The sequence below is a fragment of the Tachyglossus aculeatus genome (assembly GCF_015852505.1).
Source record: "Tachyglossus aculeatus isolate mTacAcu1 chromosome 12 unlocalized genomic scaffold, mTacAcu1.pri SUPER_6_unloc_1, whole genome shotgun sequence".
Taxonomy (NCBI): domain Eukaryota; kingdom Metazoa; phylum Chordata; class Mammalia; order Monotremata; family Tachyglossidae; genus Tachyglossus; species Tachyglossus aculeatus.
Genome location: NW_024044828.1, coordinates 11,247,223 through 11,268,251, shown reverse-complemented (window position 1 = coordinate 11,268,251; position 21,029 = coordinate 11,247,223). Strand labels below are relative to the sequence as shown.

General features: G+C 45.8%; 1 protein-coding gene across 1 annotated transcript; it reads right to left on the bottom strand.

Moving 5' to 3' along the window:
- Positions 1-560: 560 nt before the first annotated feature.
- UCMA (upper zone of growth plate and cartilage matrix associated) lies at positions 561-13,557 on the bottom strand. The gene is made up of 5 exons (XM_038741483.1): positions 13,477-13,557; positions 13,039-13,104; positions 12,838-12,933; positions 6,647-6,745; positions 561-907 (listed from the first exon to the last, which is right to left on the bottom strand). Exons 1-5 carry the CDS (start codon positions 13,532-13,534, stop codon positions 810-812), a joined length of 417 nt encoding a protein of 138 aa, XP_038597411.1. The 5' UTR covers positions 13,535-13,557; the 3' UTR covers positions 561-809.
- Positions 13,558-21,029: the final 7,472 nt, after the last annotated feature.

The following is a 21,029-nucleotide window of genomic DNA, read 5'->3' as shown; positions in this document are numbered from 1 at the left end:
ATGCCAGCACTTAGTTCAGTGCTTGGCACATAGCACTCAACAAATACCACAATTATGATTATTTGCATGAAGTGGGAGGAGTATACTCCAGGCTGCAAATGGTATCACAAACATTTTTATTGGCATTTTCGGTGTGCACTTTGCATCACTAACTATATATACTGATGGTGGCTTAGCGCACCAAATAACAATCCTTCGAAAGTAAAATAAAATTTGGCAGGATCAATTCTGCTAACAAAGAAAAAGAGATGGGGGTAAAGAGCAAGAACTAAATCGATTACTTTTGGGGAAATTATGCTGTTGATACTGTACTGTTTCCAAGGTGAAAAGATTTCAGAGTTCCAAAGGTGGATACAAACCTATGAATGGTGATTTCTTTTCCTTTTCTATGAATAGGTGCATAAACTAACTCAATATTAGGCATCCAAAAGAATTCTTACCATTTTAACTCAAAATAACTGCAAAGCAAGGGAAGCTGTCCAACATGTTGAGGACGAGCTTTTGTCACCCCCAGGGAAAAAAGTAAGCATTCAAAAATAAGAAGCAAAAGGTGGAGGCTCTCTATCCATTATAACAAAAGGGACCCCAACATAAAATAGGAGGCTGTCTGTTACGGCAAATACTGTGTTGAGACTCTCAGACTGGATGCTTGCTGCCAGATTTGTTTGCCGCTTGCCAGATTTCAGTGGGTGTTCCACTGTCTCCCAACACCCGCATTGTGTGTGTGTGTGTTTGTGAGAAAGTGTGTGATGCCAACATTAACAAACGTTGTTCAAGTCATTCTCCTTAGTTTGCCTTCTGCGCAGAGGTTAGACATGATGGCGGTTGAATTGGTACGGTGGGTTGAGACCATCGTAGTGCCACTGGCGCCACTGTTCAACCTGTTCCCGGTTCCTTTCGTCTTGTTCTGGAGGGGAGAGAGGGGGACACCACGTTTAAGGAGATGGGATCAGCACCTTTGACTGACAGACACCCCCACATTCTCCCCTTCCATTCTGTAGGGTCACAGCTGGCAGGTTCTCAAAACTGAACACCGAAGACATTAAGGTTACATCAGGTGGCTCAAGCCTTCCCGGGAGAACTGACTGAAAAGTGTTGTCACTGAGAAATTGAGCAGTCAGTGATGTTTAATTGAGTGCTACTGTCTGCAGAGCACTGTACAAAGCTCTTGGGAGAGTAGACTAGAGTTAAGCAGCGTGGCTCAGTGGAAAGAACCGGGCTTGGGAGTCAGAGGTCATGGGTTCTAATCCCGGCTCCACCACTTGTCAGCTGTGTGACTTTGGGCAGGTCACTTCACTTCTTTGTGCCTCAGTTACTTCATCTGTAAAATGGGGATTAAGACTGTGAGCCCCACGTGGGACAACCTGATCACCTTGTATCCCCCTCAGTGCTTAGAACAGTGCTTCGCACACAGTAAGCGCTTAACAAATACCGTTATTATTATTATTAAGTAGACATGATCCCTGCCTTCGAGGAGCTTGCAGTCCAGTGGGAACACAGCAGTGACTCCAAGGTCTGTATGTGGGTGTGGAACATCCTTCTTGGACAGTTCCCTCAGTTTTCTTTTGGGGGACTTGAAAAGGTCTTCCATGACTGAACTCTGGTGGATTATGGCTGACTGAATCCACTGCTGCAGCAGAGATGGGAGCCCCTCCCAGCTTTTCTTCATCCCTCCCTCCCTTGAGATAAAGAAGAACTGACTGCCTCTAGCCCAATCAGTGGAACTGCGGTGGGCGGGGGAAGTCACGATTTGTAGTGGGGTGGCCCTCTAGAAATAATATTCACCCCTCCCTCAGGCCCACAGCACTCATGAAGACATCCATCAAATATTTACTTAATATTAATAACTGCCTCCCCCTCCAGGCTGAAAGCTTATTGTAGGAAGTGAACATGTCTACCAACTCTGTTCTTTTGTATTCTCCCAAGGACTTAGTACAGTGCTCGGTACACAGTAAGTGCTCAATAAATACCATTAACTGGAGGCCACAACTGGGAAACAGACCAGATCTTCCCAGAGTCCTCTGCTTGTCCATCCCAGGATTGACCAGACCGGTCTCTCTCCCCCAACAGACCTGTATGAGGGAGTTCAGCTCCAACTTTTTTGCAAAGGTTCTGGCTCCACTTGGGAAGAATGGGTAAAATTAAGATTTTAACCCAACCCCAGGACCTCTGGCAGCACCCTAGGGTGGCACTTTTAAAACCGGCACATTTTCCAAGTCTCCTTGCCTTCCACCTTGCTGACAAACTCCCTCTGGGACCTCTGCCCTCCACCCCCGCAAGTCTACGCCCTGCCAGCAGCGGAAGAGAGTTTCCTTCCATTCCCTTCCCTTCCCCTCCTCCACCACCCAGCTGTTTGCTTTCCCCCCATCCACCTCCACTCTAAGCCCACTCCTCATCTCTCCCAGGTCTGACTTGCCCCCTGGCTACAGCTTTTGTAAAGCCCCTGGTACACTGAGGCTCCTCAATCAGGGAAGCAGTGTGGCCTAATAGATAGAGCACTGGACTGAGAAATCAGAAGGACTTGTGTTCTAATCCTGGTTCTGCCATTTGTCTGCTTTGTGCTCTTGGGCAAGCCACTTCACTTCTCTGTGCCTCAGTTACTTCATCTGTAAAATGGGGGTTAAGACTGTGAGTACCATGTGGGACAGGGACTGTGTCCAACCTTATTAGCTTGTATATATTCCAGCACTTAGTACAGTGCCTGGCACAGGCCAAGTGCTTAACAAATGCAAGAAAACCCAAAACCCTCCAATAATAACCCACTGACTAATAAGGAAGGTGATTTTTGATAGTTGCTTGGGTCTATGGGTTTATTCTTTTATATTGAATACAAACATAGCAGAAACCTGTAATTATATTAATAATAATAGTGACATTTGTTAAACGCATTCTGGGTGCCAGGCACTATACTAAGCCCTGAGGTCGTTACAAGACAATCAGGTTGGAGACAGTTCCTATCCCTCACCAGCGTCACAGTATAAGGGGTAGGGGGGAATGGTTATTTCATCCACATTTTTCAGCGAAGTGAAGCGATTTTCCCAAGGTCACACAGCAGGCAAGTGGCACAGCCACAATAAATGCTCAATAAATACAACAATGAATGAACCAACCCAGGTCCTCTGATTCCGAGGCCTGTGCTCTTTCCCTTCTGCCACGCTGCTTCTTGAACTTGGAGACAATTTTAGACCTCAACTTTCTCCCTCCCTGACTAATAGATCCTTTTCCTGCTCTGTCTGTCTCTGGTCTCCTTGCTTCTCACATCAAGTCCCTTCACAATTTTGCTTCAAGCTGAGGCTCCCTCTCCACTACTCCCCTTCTAGGAACGGGTGGGTCAAAAGATTCCATATTGTTCTTAGAGATAAAAAATGATGATGCTGAGACTTGCTGCCAGATTTCTTATAGGCACCCTATTCTTCCCAGGGGCTTAGAAAGAGCAAAAAAGCTGTTTGTTTTGTTGGTTCCTCCTGTCAGCAGTTTTCAAATACACTCAAAAAAGTGTCTTTTTTCCCCCTAAGCAAAGTCTCCTGCCAGGGCTGGGCTCTAGCACTGTAGCCTTTGTGACAGGTTTGAACTGATGTTCGTTCTCCAGAGCACAACAGGGGAGAGACACTCCCAGGCCTTTCTAGAACCTTGTATTTATTTCTTCCCTCTTTTATTTTTAACTTCTGTGGAAACTCCCAGGAGTCCAAAACATACAAAGAAATGAAGTTGCCCTAGGGAAGAGTCTGGAGCCAGAACAGTGGTTTGCATTTTCTCCAAAGGAAGTGTCAGGGCACTTCTCAATGTTAGCGTCTTACCAAACAGTATTCTGCTGCCATTTGGCCAAGTCCATGGCCATGCCTGGGTCATCCTAAACTCGACTTACTAGCCAAGCTGGTGACTACTGAGCTTGGCCTTGTTAACTCAATCAGGAGAGTGGGCTAAATCAGGGTGTGTGGGGCTTGTACACCTGCATCTTAGACATTAAAGATTTCCCCCCACGACGTTTAGGTACATATCTTTAAATTATATATTATTATTTATTTATATTACTGTCTGTCTTCTCCTCTAGACTGTCTGTAAGCTTATGGGCAGAGAGCATGTCCACTAATTCTGTAGCATCATACCTACTACTTGCACCTAGTAAGCACTCAATAAATATCATTGATTGATTAATTGATAGTCCTGTCCTGAGGCTGGAAAACTAGGAAAGCAAGTTGGGGGAAGGCTAAGCTACTTGAATGAACCGAACTAGAGGGGTTTGTCCACTAATTCTGTAGCATCCTACCTACTACTTGCACTTAGTAAGCACTAAATAAATATCTCTGATTGATTAACTGATAGTACTGTCCTGAGGCTGGAAAACTAGGAAAGCAAGTTGGGGGAACGCTAAGCCACTCAAATGAATTGAGCTAGAGGGGTTTGTTCTGCCCAAGCTGTGGGTTGCAGGGAGCAGAGTTCAGGAAAACAAAGGGTATTTCTTTAGTACAGCCCTAAGCAGTGCTGAATAAACACATCTCTGCAAACTTAACCCATGCTCCACCACCTTCCCGAGAGCCTTTCAGTCACCTCCAGACAGCAGTAACTATCGCTTGGCTTTCTGGATTGGGCCGGAAATCTAGTTACCCCATTTGAAGAGCCCGCTGAGGGACATCCTGACCTCCTTTTGTAAGCTCATTGTGGGCAGGAAATGTGTCTGGTTATTGTTGTATTGTATTCTCCCAATAGTAAAGTGCTCTGTACATATTAAGTGCTCAATAAATCTGATTGAATGAAATGTGATTGAATGAGGAAGGGAAGAAGCCAGTTGTCGAAGGGGAGGAAGCCAGGATATTCCTTATGTAGCGGCTCCTTCCTCCCAGCCTGCCGCCACAGCCAGCAAACCCCATACATCACAGCTCCCAAGTGGGAGGAATTCACCTAATAATAACAATGACAACTGTGGCATTAGTTCAGCGCTTACTATGTGCCAAGCACTGTACTAAGTGCAGGGGTAGATACAGTCCCTGTCCCGCCCAGGGTTCACAGACTGGACCCGACTCACTCCAAATAAATGAACCCAACTCTGCATCTTGCTGCTTCTGGGCAGTAGCATGAACCCTCTGACATCTGGAGAGCTACTCTGGATTCCTCCACTGCTCTATTGAGGCCCCTTTCCTGGGTTTTCTCCTCTGAGACTGGGGGAATCCCACCTTCCCAACACCTTGGGGAAGCACCTAGCTAATTTGCTTCTAGAAAGGTTTTTCCCTAAGAAGACCACCTGCTGTTTGAATAACTGAGGCCTGGAAATGAATTAGTTAGCCAGTCCTGCCTCAGAGTTCTACCAAGAACTCCACTGCTAATTACCCACCTCTTGTGGGTTTCTGTTGTAGTCAAGGCCTTTGGAACCACGAGATTTTCTTGGGGCATGAATCAACCACTTGGGAACTTACAGTGACTGGCTCAGGGAACCTTGTCCATAATCATTATCTCCTGAAGTCAGAGTTAGTAGTTAAATGACAATACTACTCTCCCTCCCATTTGGTATTCTTAATTAGTTCCGTGAAAATTGTTTTAATTGAAAACTAAATAAAGTACAGTCTCCATTGGTAATCTAGGTCAAGTGCATTAATGCAGCCCCAAGAGTGAAAATGTTGACTAAACAATACAAATGCAGTGTATTAAAAAAAAACAAGCTCCCTGAGTTTGGCCTGACATTTTCTTAATGTGCTCCCATCTTCCTAAGCCTTTCCCAGCCTCCCCATAACCCATAATTTCTCCCTCTTCCCTTCTCTTCCTTCCCTCATTTGAGACATAAGGGATGGGTGAAGATGAGCCTGTATTTCTTTGCTTCTGAGGACTAAACACTTAGTACAGTCAAATACTTTGTACGTAGCAGATGCCCAATAAACTCTACCATGAATTCAACAATTATTATCATTTTTATTGTGTTTCTTAAGTGCTTACTCTGTGCCAGTGCTGGGGAAGGTATAAGGTAATCTGTTTGGACACAGTCCATGTCGCATGTGGGGAAGTCTTAACTCCATTTTATAGATGATGTGACTGAGGCACAGAGAAGTGAATTGACTTGCCCAAGGTCACACAGCAAACAAGTGGCAGAACCAGGATTAGAACCCAGGTTCTTCTGACTCCCAGGCCTGTGCTCTTTTAGACTGTGAGCCCACTGTTGGGTAGGGACTGTCTCTATGTGTTGCCAATTTGTACTTCCCAAGTGCTTAGTACAGTGCTCTGCACATAGTAAGTGCTCAATAAATACGATTGATTGATTGATTGATTGATTGAGTCTGTAAGCTCATTATGGGCAGGGAATGTATCTGTTATATTCTTATATTGTACTCTCCCAAGACCTTAGTACAGTGCTCTGCACAAAGTAAGTACTCAATAAATGGGTATTTAATCCCCATTTTACAGATGAGGAAACTGTAGCACAGAGCAGTGAAGTGACTTGCCCAAGGTCTCACAGCAAGAAATTGACAGAGCCAGGATTGACATCAATTTCCATATCCGGCAAACAAGCCTATTCCCAACTGCCTAAATCCAGGTTGGGAAAGGCCAGAAACAGCCAGGTGTGCTGTGGAGAGCTACCAGCAAGAGCCTTCAGTCATCAGCACACAGCCTAGGGGCCTAGAGTGACTGGGTGGTGGGGATGGTTTCTTGGGGCTCTTACCATCTTGTTGTTCCTCCACAAAGTTCTCAAACTCATTCCTTTGTTCTTCAAAATACTCTCTCCGGTGCTCATCAGCCTTCAGCTGCTGCCGTGTCTCCACTGAGGAAGAAACACAGGATGTTTTCAGGGAAGGAGAAAGACCTCAATACTCTAAGAGGGATGGGAGAAACCTGCTGTTTGTTCCTTTTCTCTATTGGCAGGCAAGAAAGGAAATTCGGGTTATAACCTTCCCACACATTCTAACCATTTTCTGGAATGCCCTCCCTGCGCACATCATCATCATCATCATCAATCGTATTTATTGAGCGCTTACTATGTGCAGAGCACTGTACTAAGAGCTTGGGAAGTACAAATTGGCAACATATAGAGACAGTCCCTATGCAACAGTGGGCTCACAGTCTAAAAGTGGGCTCACAGTCTAAAAGCACATCCGCCAAGCTAGCTCTCTTCCTCCCTTCAAAGCCCTACTGAGAGCTCACCTCCTCCAGGAGGCCTTCCCAGACTGAGCCCCCTCCTTCCTCTCCCCCTCCTCCCCATCCCCTCCACCTTACCTCCTTACCCTCCCCTCCCCTGTATATATGTTTGTACGTATTTATTACTCTATTTATTTATTTTATTTGTACATATTTATTCTATTTATTTTATTTTGTTAATATGTTTTGTTTTGTTCTCTGTCTCCCCCTTCTAGACTGTGAGCCCACTGTTGGGTAGGGACCATCTCTATATGTTGCCAACTTGTACTTCCCAAGCACTTAGTACAGTGCTCTGCACACAGTAAGTGCTCAATAAATATGATTGAATGAATGAATGAATGAATGAACCAGTGAAAGTGCATGCTGGTTGGCATCAGTGGGCAACGAACGGTCAACCCTTCCCCTGAAGACTGAAAGCTTCTTTTTTTCCCCTTCATAGATCTAGTGACCGCTAGCCCACAACCCTAGATCACATTCACAGTACACCTCCTTTGTTCTTTTGCATGAGCTGAAGAGCACTGCTGGCGGAAATCTGGATAGCAGGCCACCCTCATTCACTTCAAGTTTATCCCTGCATGCTTTAACTCTGCCCTCTCCTCTGCCTGACAAAATTATTTCTCCATCCTTATTGACAGCCATGCCCATCACCCTCGCCAGTTATTCCAAGCATTTAACTCCCTCCTCAAACCCACTCTTCCCCTACCTCCCCTATCCCTTGCCCCTAATGTCCTAGCCATCTACTTCATTGAAAAAATTGACATTATCAGGCATGAGATCCCTAAAATCTCCCCTACCTCTCACCAGTCCTTCCCCACTCCTGCCCCTTCTTCAATTCTCCCATCTTTCCCAGCAGTATCTCTAAAGGAGATCTCCTGCCTTCTCTCAAAATTCATCCCCTTCATCTGTGCATCTGATCCCCTTCCTTCACACCTTATCAAAACACTTGTCCCCTCCTTTCTTTCCTCCCTAACTGCCATGTTCAACTATTCACTCTCCAATGGCTTCTTCCCCACTGTTTTCAAACAAGCTCATGACTTCCGTCTCCTAAAAATACCTTCCCTTCACCCCATGGCTCCCTCCAGCTATTGCCCCATCCCTCTCCTACCATTCCTCTCCAAACTCCTTGTGGGAGTTGTCTACACCCGCTGCTTCAAGTTCTCCTCCTCCAGTTCACTACTTGAACCCCTCCCATTTGGCTTCTGTCCCCTTCACTTCACAGAAACCACCCTCTCAATGGTCGCCACTGATGTCTTTCTTGGTAATTCTCCTCCACCTCTCAGCTGCCTTTGACACTGTCGACCACCCCCTTCTCCTGGAAACATTATCCAACCTTGGCTTCACTCACACTGTCTCTCCTGGTTCTCCTCCTATCTCTCTAGTGGTTTATTCTCATTCTCTTTTGCAGGCTTCTCCTCTGCCTCCCACCCCTCAAGGGGTAATTTTAGTTACCCCTTAAGGTTCAGTTATGGGTCCCCTTCTATTCTCCAGATACACCCACCCCCTTACAGAACATATCGACTCACATGACTTCAACTACCACCTCTATGGATTGATTTCTAAATCTACATCTCCAGCCCTGATATCTCTCCCTCTCTCTCTCTCTCTCTCTCTCCCCGCCCCCCCCCCATTTCCTCCTGTCTTCAAGACATCCAACTTGGATGTCCTGACATCAGCTCCAAATTAACATAACTAAAATAGAACTCCTTACCTTCCCACAAAACCCAGTCCTTCCCCTGACTTTCCCATCACTGTAGACAGCACCACCATCCTTCCTGTCTCACAAGACCATAAGCTTGGCATTAATCTTGACTCCTCTCACTCATTCATTCCACATATTCAATCTATCACTAACACCTGTCAGCTCAACCTTCACAACATTCAACCTTCACAACACTGCTAAAATCTACCCTTTCCACTCCATCCAAACTGTTACTACATTAATCCAAGCACTTTTCCTATCCCACCTTAATTACAATAATAGCCTTCTTTCTGACCTCCCTTCCTTCTGCCTCTTCCCACTCCAGCCTTACCTCATTTTGCTGCCCAGATCATCTTTCTATAAAACTGTTTAGTTCTTATTTCCCCACTCCACAACAACCTCCAGTGGTTGCTCATCTACCTCCAAATCAAACAGAAACTCCATTCCATCAGCTTTAAAGCACTCACTCACCTTGCCCCCTCCTACCTCACTTCACTACTCTCCCACTACAACCCAGCCCTCACACTTCACTCCCCTAATGCCAACCTACTCACTGTACCTTGATCTCATCTAACTCGCCACCGATCTCTCGTCCCACGTCCTTCCTCTGAACTTGGCATTTGTTAAGTGCTTACTATGTGCAAGTAGGATAGGGACTGTGTCCAACCAGATTAGCTTGTCCCTATCCTACTTAGGGCTCACAATCTTACTCCCCATTTTACAGATGAGGTAATTGAAGCACCAAGAAGTTATGTTACTTGCCCTAGGTCATACAGCAGATAAGTAGCAGAGCCAGGATTAGAACCCAAGTCCTTTGACTTCCAGGCCTGTGTTCTTTCCACTAGGCCACATTGCTTCTTCTTATGGGTAGGGATCGGTTCTTCCAACTCTGTTGTATTATACTCTCCCAAGGGTTTAGTGCAGTACTCTGCACACAGTAAGAGCTCAATAAATGCTATTGATTATTGACTGATTGATTGGAGAGGTAGATGCAGGTATAAGAGAGATCTCCTCAATACCACTAGCCAACACACAGGAATCCTCCTAGGATGTTTAGTCCTCAGAAAAAAAAACATGTATGTACCAGCAAGCCCAGAGAAATCTCCCCTGCTGCAGCTCAGAGCAGAGTCATCTAAGAATCACTCTACTAAAGGGGAGGATTGAGGAAAAAATGCAGATCAATCAATCCGTGGTAAAGAGCACTGTACTAAACACTTGGGAGAATACAGTACAAAAGGGTTGCAAGAAATGATCCCTTGCCTTCAAGGAGTTTACACTCTAGTGTAGCTTACAATATTTAAATAAGGGAAAACCCAAACCCTACCTTGATATTTCAGGTGAAAATGCTTTGGACTGTAATGTCTAAATCAGTGTTTCATTTGGCTAGAAGAAGCCAAGCTAGTCCTGGGAGAGACCAAAAATGGATTCTAATTCCTTGTTTCGGTGCTTGAAGAACATTTCTAGGATACTTAGGGGCTGAGGACTTCACAGTAGGGCCTTTATTGCAACCACTCTGAGTCAGCTCCTCCTGCCCTCCTTCCTAAGCTTCCTTCCCACTCCACTTTTCCCCCACTCTGCCCATAGCCAGATGCACAATTTAGCTTTCAACATTAGCCTTTCAGCCGCCCTGCACCATGTTGGAGATACCCTCAGCCAAGCTACAGAGCTCCCATTGAAGCCAGAGTCCAGACCGTTGGGGATGGACAGAAGCCGTGCCTGTTCTGTAAATCACTCTAGGGGAACCGTTCTCCCCAAACTTTACTTGGCTGCACTTAGTGTATTTCCTGTATAAAAATCACCACTGCACAGTGGAGCAGAAATGAATAGGGAGATACATAACAGCAGAAACATATACGGTCTGAAAGCAGAGGTGAGAAGCCTTATGGCTTAGTGGAACGAGCCTGGAGCTGGGAGTCAGGAGACCTGGATTCTAATGGAAGGTACTGCTTTAGTTGCAGAGTCCGTAGTTTGTTTACCTCATGGGATTAAAAAAAAACTAAAACTAAAATCACAATCACTCCAGGTCCCAGAGCATAGACTGTAATGGGGAAAGCTGCACTGGGGATTCCACAGGCTTAACTCTCCTCCATGTGAAAATTCCTACAAAGCTACCATGCATGCGGTCTCTGCACCAATAAATCCTCCTCAGAGAGAACAAATCTGCTCCCAAGGTACCCTATGAGACGTGGGAAATGTGCTTTCTCCCGGCTTTTTATTTTGTTCATTCAGTTGTATTTAATGAGAGCTTACTGTGTGCAGAGCACTGTACTAAGCACTTGGGAGAGTACAATATAACACTAAACAGAAACATTTCCTGCCCATAATGAGCTTATATCCTAGAAGAGTTTGTTTTGAAAACATGGGTGCAATAAGGAGGCAGGGTTTTGGGATGGGGAGAAAGCAAGTTGGGTGGTGGGGGACAGGCTTCAGAGAGTTAGCAGGTCAGAAAGCTCAAATTTAGGTCCAGGGAGCAGCTCTTGAGTATGGGCTCAACAAATACGCCACTAGCATTTGCTGAGCACTTACTGCATACTAACCACTACAACTAGGAATCAGTGTGGCCTAGAAGGGAGGGCACAGGCCTGGGAGCCAGCTCTGCTACTTTTCTGCTGTGTGACCTCAGGCAAGTCACTCAACTTCTCTGTGCCTCAGTTTCCTCATCCTACTCCCTCTTTCCCAGACTGTTAGCCCCATGTCGGATGGGAGCTGTGTCTGTACTGATAATCTTGCACCTACCCCAGTGCTTAGAAGAGTGCTTAGCCCACAGTAAGCACTTAACAAATACCATAAAAAACACACACAATCATTATTAGTTATACCAGGTTCACGTGGGCTAACTGAGATCCAATGATACAGTAGCTCTTTCACCTGTTGGGAACACTACTGCAGGCCTGCTGGAGTTGGGCAGGCTGGAGGGAGAAGGAGGAAAGGGTGAAATCAACATCTCAATTCACCAGCCTGCCCCACACCTCCCACAGCATCTTGGCAAGTTTGCTTCACACACTGAATGTTTCTGTCCGCAAGGAGGGACCGAGGGAACGCATCGCATCCCTTGCTGGCCCCAGTCATCTGGACGGGGTGGAAAATACTCCCCGCACCCCACCACCACTCCCTTTGTGGAATGTCTGCTTTTCCATTCCAAAAGGTGCCAGGAATTGGATGCTTTGGTTTTCTAGCGAGCTTCGTAAAAACCCACCCGAGCCCCACTCAGAGTTCATTCTTTTAGGTTTTCCTTCTCAAATTTTAAATCCACAATGTGGCAGCAGTGTATGTCCTCTTCTATTTGGGGGTATACTCTTTTCTGACTGAAAAGAGTCATTTGCTCCTCAAACTCCTCACTCCCTCCAACTCCCAACCCAGCATATGAAAGAAGCCCTCTGCCACCGTCAACTATTTTCTCTATCTGGACCTTGGGGAGCAATGCAATCTTTCAGAGCCTAGAAGAGTTTTAGGGAAGAGAGTGGGGTGGTGTGGAGAGAGGGACTCAATATATGGCATTTATTGAGTGCTTTCTGTATAAAAGAGCACTGTACTAAAATATTGGGGAGCAGTGTGGCTTATTTGAAAGACAACGGGCTAGTTAGAGGACCTGGGTTCTAGTCCCACTTACCTGCTGTGTGACTTTGGGCAAGCCACTTAACTTCTCTGTGTCTCAGTTCCCTCATCTGCAAAATGGGGATTCAATACCTGTGCTCCCTCCTAACAATCAGTCAATCGTATTTATTGAGTGCTTACTGTATGCAGAGCACTGTCCGATGTGTTTGGGAGAGTACAATATAACAGAGTTGATGGACATATTCTGTGCCCACAGTGAACTTACTCAGAACGTGTGCCCCATGTGGGACTTGATTATCTTGTATCTGCCCCAGCACATAACACAATGCTTGGCACATAGTGCTTAACAAATAACACAGTTATTATTATTATTACAATACGATTGAATTGGTAGACACAGTCCCTGCCCACAAGGAGCTCAGTGTGACTCCATCCCCCTGCCCGGCCCCCCACCTCAGCCTCACCATTGATCTCATCCTGGGACTTTGGGGACCGTTTGCCTCGCTTCTTGAAGAAGTTGGAGGCATCAGATTCCTGCATGAAAATCTTCCTTTTCAGACCTGAAAGCAGAGACACAGAGTGATCACCACCCGAGGAGAATCAGGGGTGAAAAGGACAGCTTGGAGGCCGTGGCTTCCCCTTCTCCCAAACTCAAGAGTACTTACTTTCCTTGTTCTCGTCCGCAGCTGCTTGTCTGGAGCCCACAGTAGCACTTTCTGCATCCTGGAGAACTAAGGGAAAAACGGCACAAAGGCAAGGCTTATTTCAGGGAAACATCCCTCGTCCACAAGGTAAACCCTTAAGTCATGTACTTCCGAGAGTCACCACCTCTCTACCCTGGGATTTTTTTCCCTAACCATCACCCTGGGGAGCCAACCTCACACATCCAAGTAAACCCAGGCTTTTGCCTCAAAACCACCAACCAAGTCTCTTTCCCTCTTGAATTCCTTAATTCTATTCAAGAATCCTTGAATTGTATATGCATAAGCACACAACACCCTCCACCCCACAACTACCACAGTTGAGAAAATCTCAGCTCTCTTGTTTTAAATCTAGTGGGTCCTCCGTGAAGAATTTCTGGTTTTATTGCTGATCACACTTACCGGCCAAGATCACAAAAGCTGAGAGGCAGGAAAAGAAGAGGATTTGCTTCCAGATCATCTTGACTGACTGTAAGATGGAATCCTTGGAATACCAGGGACTCTTGAGCAAGTTTCTTCAACCTGGCTGCACAGTCTTTGCGTTTCAGGCAGGGAAGGAAGCAGGAGGGCAGCTGAGATGCCACTGGGGGAAAAGGGGAGGGATATTGGCTGCCACTTCAATTGGCTGCTCCTGGCTGGCCTGAGGAGAGTCTGCAGTCAGGCAGCATAGAAAATCAGCTAAGGGAGAACTCTGAGCCATTAGACCCCTTGGCTCTGGGATCCTGGAACATTTCTAGATCTGCCAACCCCAACCTGACGTTCAAGGAAACTGAGGAGACCCTGAAGCCACCCAGGCCATGGAATCTATGAAGGAAAGGGTCAAGGTCAAAGGTTGTGGCTGCCAGAGAGGCTAGGTCTTACAGGCTGTTGTGGTTCTGCCCCCGATCTCAGGAAGTCAGTAGGTTAGTCAATCATATTTATTGAGTGTTTACTGTGTGCAAAACACTGTACTAAGCACTTGGGAAAGTACTATATAACAATAAACACACATTCCCTGCCCACGGTGAGCTTGCAAGGGAGCATAATTATGAAATAGTCTCATTAAGATGAAGCTGTGTTTGATTCAGATTGGGAGATGGAAACAAAATATTAGGTAGAAGCATATTTACATCTAGCCAGATCTAGACACACACACACACACACACACACGCACTCAACCACTTTTTTCCAGAAATATTTTTTGAGTCCTTTCTCTGAACCTTCCTCCTGTCATAACACATAGCCCTTAGATCCAGGGATCCCAAAGCCTTTTGAGGAACATTATCTGATGGATCCTATTCCATCATTACATCAGTTTTACTCTGTCCATTTTGCAGCAGGAGAAACTGGCATCCAAAAGCTAATTCCTTGACCGTAAGTTCGCAGCAGAGTAGGTCCGGATTCTCCTTGCCTCCTCCACCTATAAGTGCTTAAGTGAGTTTATGATTTAACTGTAAAAGCTTCTCAAAAACAGGGATCATGTTTTCTACTGCTTTATACAAAGAATAATCAACCTTCTGATCTGGAAGTTGGTCCAGCTCCCTGGACCAGAGCATTTGAGGTTTCTTCCACCTTGGAGATTCTATGATTTTATACCAAGCCCAGAAGTAGAATCAGAGTGAAGCTGGACTTGGATATATAGGATTTATGTCTGGATAAGTAAGGGAGAGGAAGAGGAGGAGGAGGAGGTGGAAAGGAAGAGGAGTGGAGGAGGAGGAGGGGAGAAGGAGGGAGGAGGAGGTGGGAGGGGGAAGAGGAGGAAGAGGAGGAGGGTGAGGGAGAGGAGGAGGAGAAGCTGGGGCAGTTGTGTGGAGGGGCTAGAGCCACCTGGATAATAATAATAATAGTGATGGCATTTATTAAGCACTTACTATGTGCAAGTCACTGTTCTAAGCGCTGGGTAGGTTACAAGGTAATCAGGTTGTCCCTCATGGGGCTCACAGTCTTAATCCCCATTGGTAATTGAGGCACAGGGAAGTTAAGTGACTTGCCCAAAGTCACACAGCTGACAATTGGTGGAGCCAGGTTTTGAACCCATGACCTCTGACTCCAAAGGCAGTGCTCTTTCCACTGAGCCACTGGATGGAGGAGAAAAGCTTTAGAAAAGATTTGAAACAGGAGCCAGTCACTTAAGCTATTGGAATCAGAACATGGAGACATTAGTGATTTGATGTTAATGATTATAGATCCATTCTTATCTAGGATCTTCCTCTAAAGGTATCTGCACTTCACCAACTTCACAATTCACCTCAGTGTCCTCTTCTTTCTCCTTCTCCTCCTCCTCCACTGCATCCATCCTCCTCAGCTTCTTCTGATCCCTTTGCTGATCAGAAGAGTACTAGGTTGAGAGGTAAGGAGTGATGGCAGTGAAAGAAGGGGTTCAGGAAGGAGGTTTGCCAGGCACAGAGCCCCAATCCTTTCCTCCTCTGGAAGGGAAGAACGGGAGAACGGGAGGGCTCCAGGACTCAGCAGGCATTAACAGGAGTCCAGGCCCTCTCAAGTGATACTGAGGTTATTTTGGCCAGGATTTAGGGCTGAGGGTCCCTATAATCATCACATCCACTCTTCCTTCCCCTGACAACCCCTCCCCACCAAAGTCACTGTTAATCCCTGACAGTGGGAGTGGGGGTCATCAAGGTTGACAGGTCCAGCCCTCTGGCCACAGTGAGGGGTACCTCTCCCCAATCAAGAATGCCCTGGAGCTGCACCCCACCATGTCAATCTTTCTAGGGGGTCAGCTTTCAGGGGGCCAGCCATCCCAGTGGCTACTCTTAACTTCCTTCTGGAGCAGTTAACTCTCCCTGGAGCGGTCAGTCTCTGCAGCACACCAGCTCCTCCTTTGCACGTTACACTCTGGACCAGGGCCTCTCTCTCCTTGGCCACAGTTGTTAAGTGCTTATTATATGCCAGGCACTGTACTAAGCACTGGGGTAGATACAAGCTAATCAGATTGGGTACAGTCCATATCCCACCTGAGGCTCATGGTCTTCATCTCCATTTTACAGATGAGGAAACTGAGGCACAGTGAAGTTAAGTGACTTGCCCAAGGTGACCCAGCAGACAAGAGGAGGAGCTGGTACTAGAACCCCAGTCCTCTGATTCACAGGCCAGTTCTCTTTTCACTAGGCTATGATTCTCCCATAGTTTAACTAGGCCACTTAATTTTCTGGGCCTCAGTTTCCTCATCTGTCAAATAGGGATCAAATTATTGTTCTCCTTCCATTTTAGATTGTCAGCCCCATGTGGGACCATGACTGTGCCTGGCCTGATTATTTTGGCTTAGGACAGTGCTTGGCACATAGAAAGCATTTTACAATGTCAAACAATCAATGGCATTTGTTGAGCACTTACTATGAGTAGAGCACTGTACTAAGTGCTTTATGCAACAAAATTAGCAGACACATTCCCTGCCCATAAGGAGCTTACAGTCTCACAATTATTGGGGGCCAAACATTGCCCTAACTCCTGGGGTACATACAATACAATCAGATCAGACACAGCCCCTGTCTCACACAGGGTTCACAGTCTCAGAGAGAGGAAGACCAGGTATTTAATCCCCATTTTACAGATCATGAACTGAGACACAGAGAAGATAAGTGCCTTTCCCAAGGTCACAAAGCCGACAAGTGGCAGAGCCAAGATTACAAAGCAGGTCTTCTCGGGTCATCTGACTCCCAGGCCAGTGCTCTTTCCTCTAGGCCACAGTTCCAATTTAGCTGGACAATGAGGTAAAAACCTGGTGAAAGCCCCTAATTACAGGTCTCAGGGGTGATGAAAGTCCAGGGGAGGCCTTAGAATAGTTAAAGAGTCTGGCGGCCTAAAAGATCCCTCTGGGGAGTCCCCTTGAATCTTGACTCCCCCGAGACAGGATGTCATGCTAATATTTTAGAACAAGCATTCCAAAGAACTGAATGGAGATAACTGTGGGGGAGATTGCTGATGCTCCCAATAACACAAGCCAAAACTAGCACCGTTTGCCCAGTAGCAACTAAAGTAAAGCCACTCCTCCAAAACGCTGCCCCTTTCCCCTTCCCCTGCCTCCCCACAAACTGGCAGTTTGATCAACTGTTTATCTTTAATGTTGGAGGACTTGAACCCTAGTCACATGCTCCCCTCAGGGACCAAAAGGACCAAAAAAACAGGGACGTAGTTGCAAACAGCTTTTGGCTCTGTGAGCAAGTCGGTGTTTTGTGAGGGCAGAACGGCTTTGTTTCAGCCCAGGGTTGTTCTGCGATTCTGTGTTTTCTCTGCCCAGAGGTTTCGTAGCAGTAAAGTACTTTTGGATCATTTGTGTTCAGTATTTTTCACATTTACCATGGGATATAACAGAAACAGCATCGCTTAGTGGAAAACGCATGAACCTGGAAGTCAGAGGACCTGGGGGCTAATCTCGGCTCTGCCACTTGCTTGCTGGGTGACCTTGACTTGCCCAGTCACTTAACTTCTCTGTGCCTCAATTACCTCAACTGTAAAATGGGGATTCAATACCTGTTCTCCCTCCTGCTGAGACTGTGAGTCCACTGTTGGGTAGGGACCATCTCTATATGTTGCCAACTTGTACTTCCCAAGCACTTAGTACAGTACTCTGCACACAGTAAATGCTCAATAAATACGATTGAATGAATGAATGAATGTGGGACCTGATTATCTTGTATTTACCCCAAAGCTTAACAAATACCATTTTTTAAAAAATGTGCCAGGGGAGTCAGTTATAGTAATAATAATTGTGGTATTTGTTAAGCATTTACTAAGTGCCAGGCACTGTACTAAGCACTGGGGTGGATTCAAGCAAATTGGGTTGGACACAGTCCCTGTCCCATGTAGGGCTCACAGTCTCAATCCCCATTTTACAGATGACTTGCCCAAGGCCACACAGCAGACAAGTGGTAGAGCTGGGTTTAGACATGAAAAGACTTATGAGACTAAGCAGCAGAAGCAGTGTGGTCTAGTGAAAAGAGCACAGGCCTGGGATTCAGAGGACCTGGGTTTCAATCCCAGTTCCACCTAATGCCTGCTGTGTGACCTTGGGCAAGACTCTTAACTTTTCAATGCCTTCATTTCCTCACCTGTAAAATGGTTATTTTATACCTATTCTCCCTCCTACTTAGACTGTGAGTTCCGTGTGAGACAGGGACTGTGTCTGACCTGCTTAACTTGCATTTACCCCAGTGCTTAAAAGATTGTTTGGCACACAGTAAGCACTTAAAGAATAATGGTATTAATACAAATGCTACTTGTTAATCAGGTCGGACACAGTCCCTGTCCCACACAGGGGACAGATTCTGAGTAGGAGGGAGTAGGATTTAATCCACATTTTACAGATGGAGAAACCGAGGCACAGAGAAGTTAAGTGTCATACCCAAGGTTACAAAGCAGACAAGGAGAGGAGCCGAACTAGAACCCAAGTACTCTGACTCTCAGGCCTTCTCTTTCCACCAGGCTATACTGCTTCCACTGATGGCACAATAATCATCACCATCAAGTAACAGATTCCTAATAATACTTGTAATAATAATAATAATGATACTTATTAAGTACTACAATGTTTAAGCACAGGGGAAGAAACAAGATTATCAGATCACCCACGGTTCCTTCCCAACATAAGCTCTCAGTCTAAGAGGCCAGGAAAGCAGTTCTTATCCCCATTTTATAGACGAGAAAACTGAGGCATGGGGTAGTTAATTTACCCAAGAGCATGTAGCTGAATAGTGGCAGAAATAGGGCCAAAACTTGGCCCCCTAACTCCAGTCCCATATTCTTTCCTCTAGACCACACTACATCCACTTAAACCCTCACTTTTTTTTAATGGTATTTGTTATGTGCTTAGTATGTGCCAGGTACTGCACTAAGGGCTGGGGTAAATACAAGATTATCAGGTTGGGTACAATTTACAGATGACGTAACAGGCATAAAGAAATTAAATGATTTTCCCCAAGTCGCCCAGGGGACAAGTGGCAGAGCTGGGATTGGAACCCAAGTCCTCTTGACTCCAGGGGCCATCCTCTTTCCACCTGGCCAAGCTGCTTCAGAAAAGCAAGGCTAAGCTGTTATTTGCAGAGGCAAATTTTGTACCGAGAACTCATATAGTCCTGTAACAAAGCCAACTCATTCCAACAATCCTATGTAACCTGGCTGGGGATTAAATACCCCTTTTGCTTCCCTCTTAGAATCTGAGTCTCATGTGGGCCAGGGACTGTATCCAAGCTAACTACCTGCTATCAACTCCAGCAATTAGCACAAAGTACTTAACAAAATGAAATATGGTACAGCCATTGTTTGCTGGGATGGTACAGTAACAGATCTAATGGGGTGACACAGTCTGAGCTGGGAGTATTACCCAAAATAATAGATTGCTCTCTCTCCCCTCCATCAAGATGACTAAAAACCTACTTCATCCACAAACCCTGGGACTCCCATCCTTCAGATCACTGCAGCTAGCTTGTTTGCACGCCTCATTAAATTTCCATAGCCTAGATGCTATTTTTCATTTGTCCTCATACTCAATGTCATTCTATTTTGTTTATAGATGGTGTTCACTCTATTCCTCCACATACTGTAACACTCCTGAGGGCAAATATGCCCGGTTCTGGCAGCAGCCGGCACTTAGCAAATATTGATGGCTAGGGCTAACTGCTGGGCATGGTGTTATATGAAAGAGAAAAGGAAGGATGGAGGGAGAGACAGAGACAGAACAGACAGTGCTGGATCTGCCTGCTTCAATCCCAGGCACTGTGGAGTACCCAGACTGGAAGGGCTGACTGAAAAAGCCCATATAAGTCAGCAAGAGGCAGTGTGGCCTAGTGGCTAGAGCACAGGCCTAGAAGTCAGAGGACCTGGGTTCTAATCCCCATCCTCCACTTGTCTGCTGGGTGACCTTGTGCATGTCACTTAACTTCTCTGGGCCTCAGTTACCTCAACTGTAGAATAGAAAGAACACTGTGAGTCCCATTTGGGACATGGAGTGTGTCCAACTGGATTAGCTTGTAACTAGCCCAGTGGTAAGCCAGTACTTGGCACATAGTAAGCACTTAAATACCATAAATAAATAAATAAATAAAGTCCTGGAAAGAGACAGAGCCAAGAAGTGGAGTCACAGAATCTGCTTGGCTTTGCCGGGTCGGTGGCGTTACCTGGGACCTGAAAGAATTGGGGTAGAGATGCTGGGTGGCCTGTATGTACGTACGCACATACACACACACACAATGTACGTGTGTGTGTGTGTAATTTATTTAAATGTCTGTCTCCTCCTCTGGAATGTAAGTTCCCTGTGAGCAGGGAACATGTCTATCAACTCTGTTGTATTGTACTTCCCCAAGCGCTGAGTACAGTGCTCTGTGCCCAGTAAGTGCTCTATAAATACTATTGGTTGATTGACTTATGTGAGCTTGCTGGAAAATACAAACAAGTAGCCTGTATATGCAGTCAGGAGGTGGAGACATAGCGATCTCTGAGGCAGTGGGCTGAGCATTCTGGATCTATGGGGCTGGCCACCTCTAAATTGTATGCTCATTATGGACAGGGAACGTATCTGCTGATTGTTGCATTATGCTCTCAAGCATTTAGTACAGTACTCTGCACGTGGTAAGTGCTTAATAAATACAATTGATTGATTAAGTAGAACTGGCAGAGAACATTGATGAAACTGGTTCAGAAGCTGAGAAAGGCTTTGACTTTGTAATTTATTTTAATGTTGTATCCCTCCACTAGACGATAATGTTGTGGGCAGGGTTTGGATCTACCAACTCTATTGTATTGTGCTCTCCCAACTTAGTACAGTGCTCCGACATAGTAAGCACCCAAAATGTTCTATGGAAATATTGAGATACGGATATAAAAGGATGCTAGATCACGACACAGTACACACACACACACACACACACACACAAATTTTCATTGTGGGCAGGGAATGTGTCTGCTTATTGTCACATTGTACTCTCCCAAGCGCTTAGTACATACACTGAGCAAAATGAGCACTC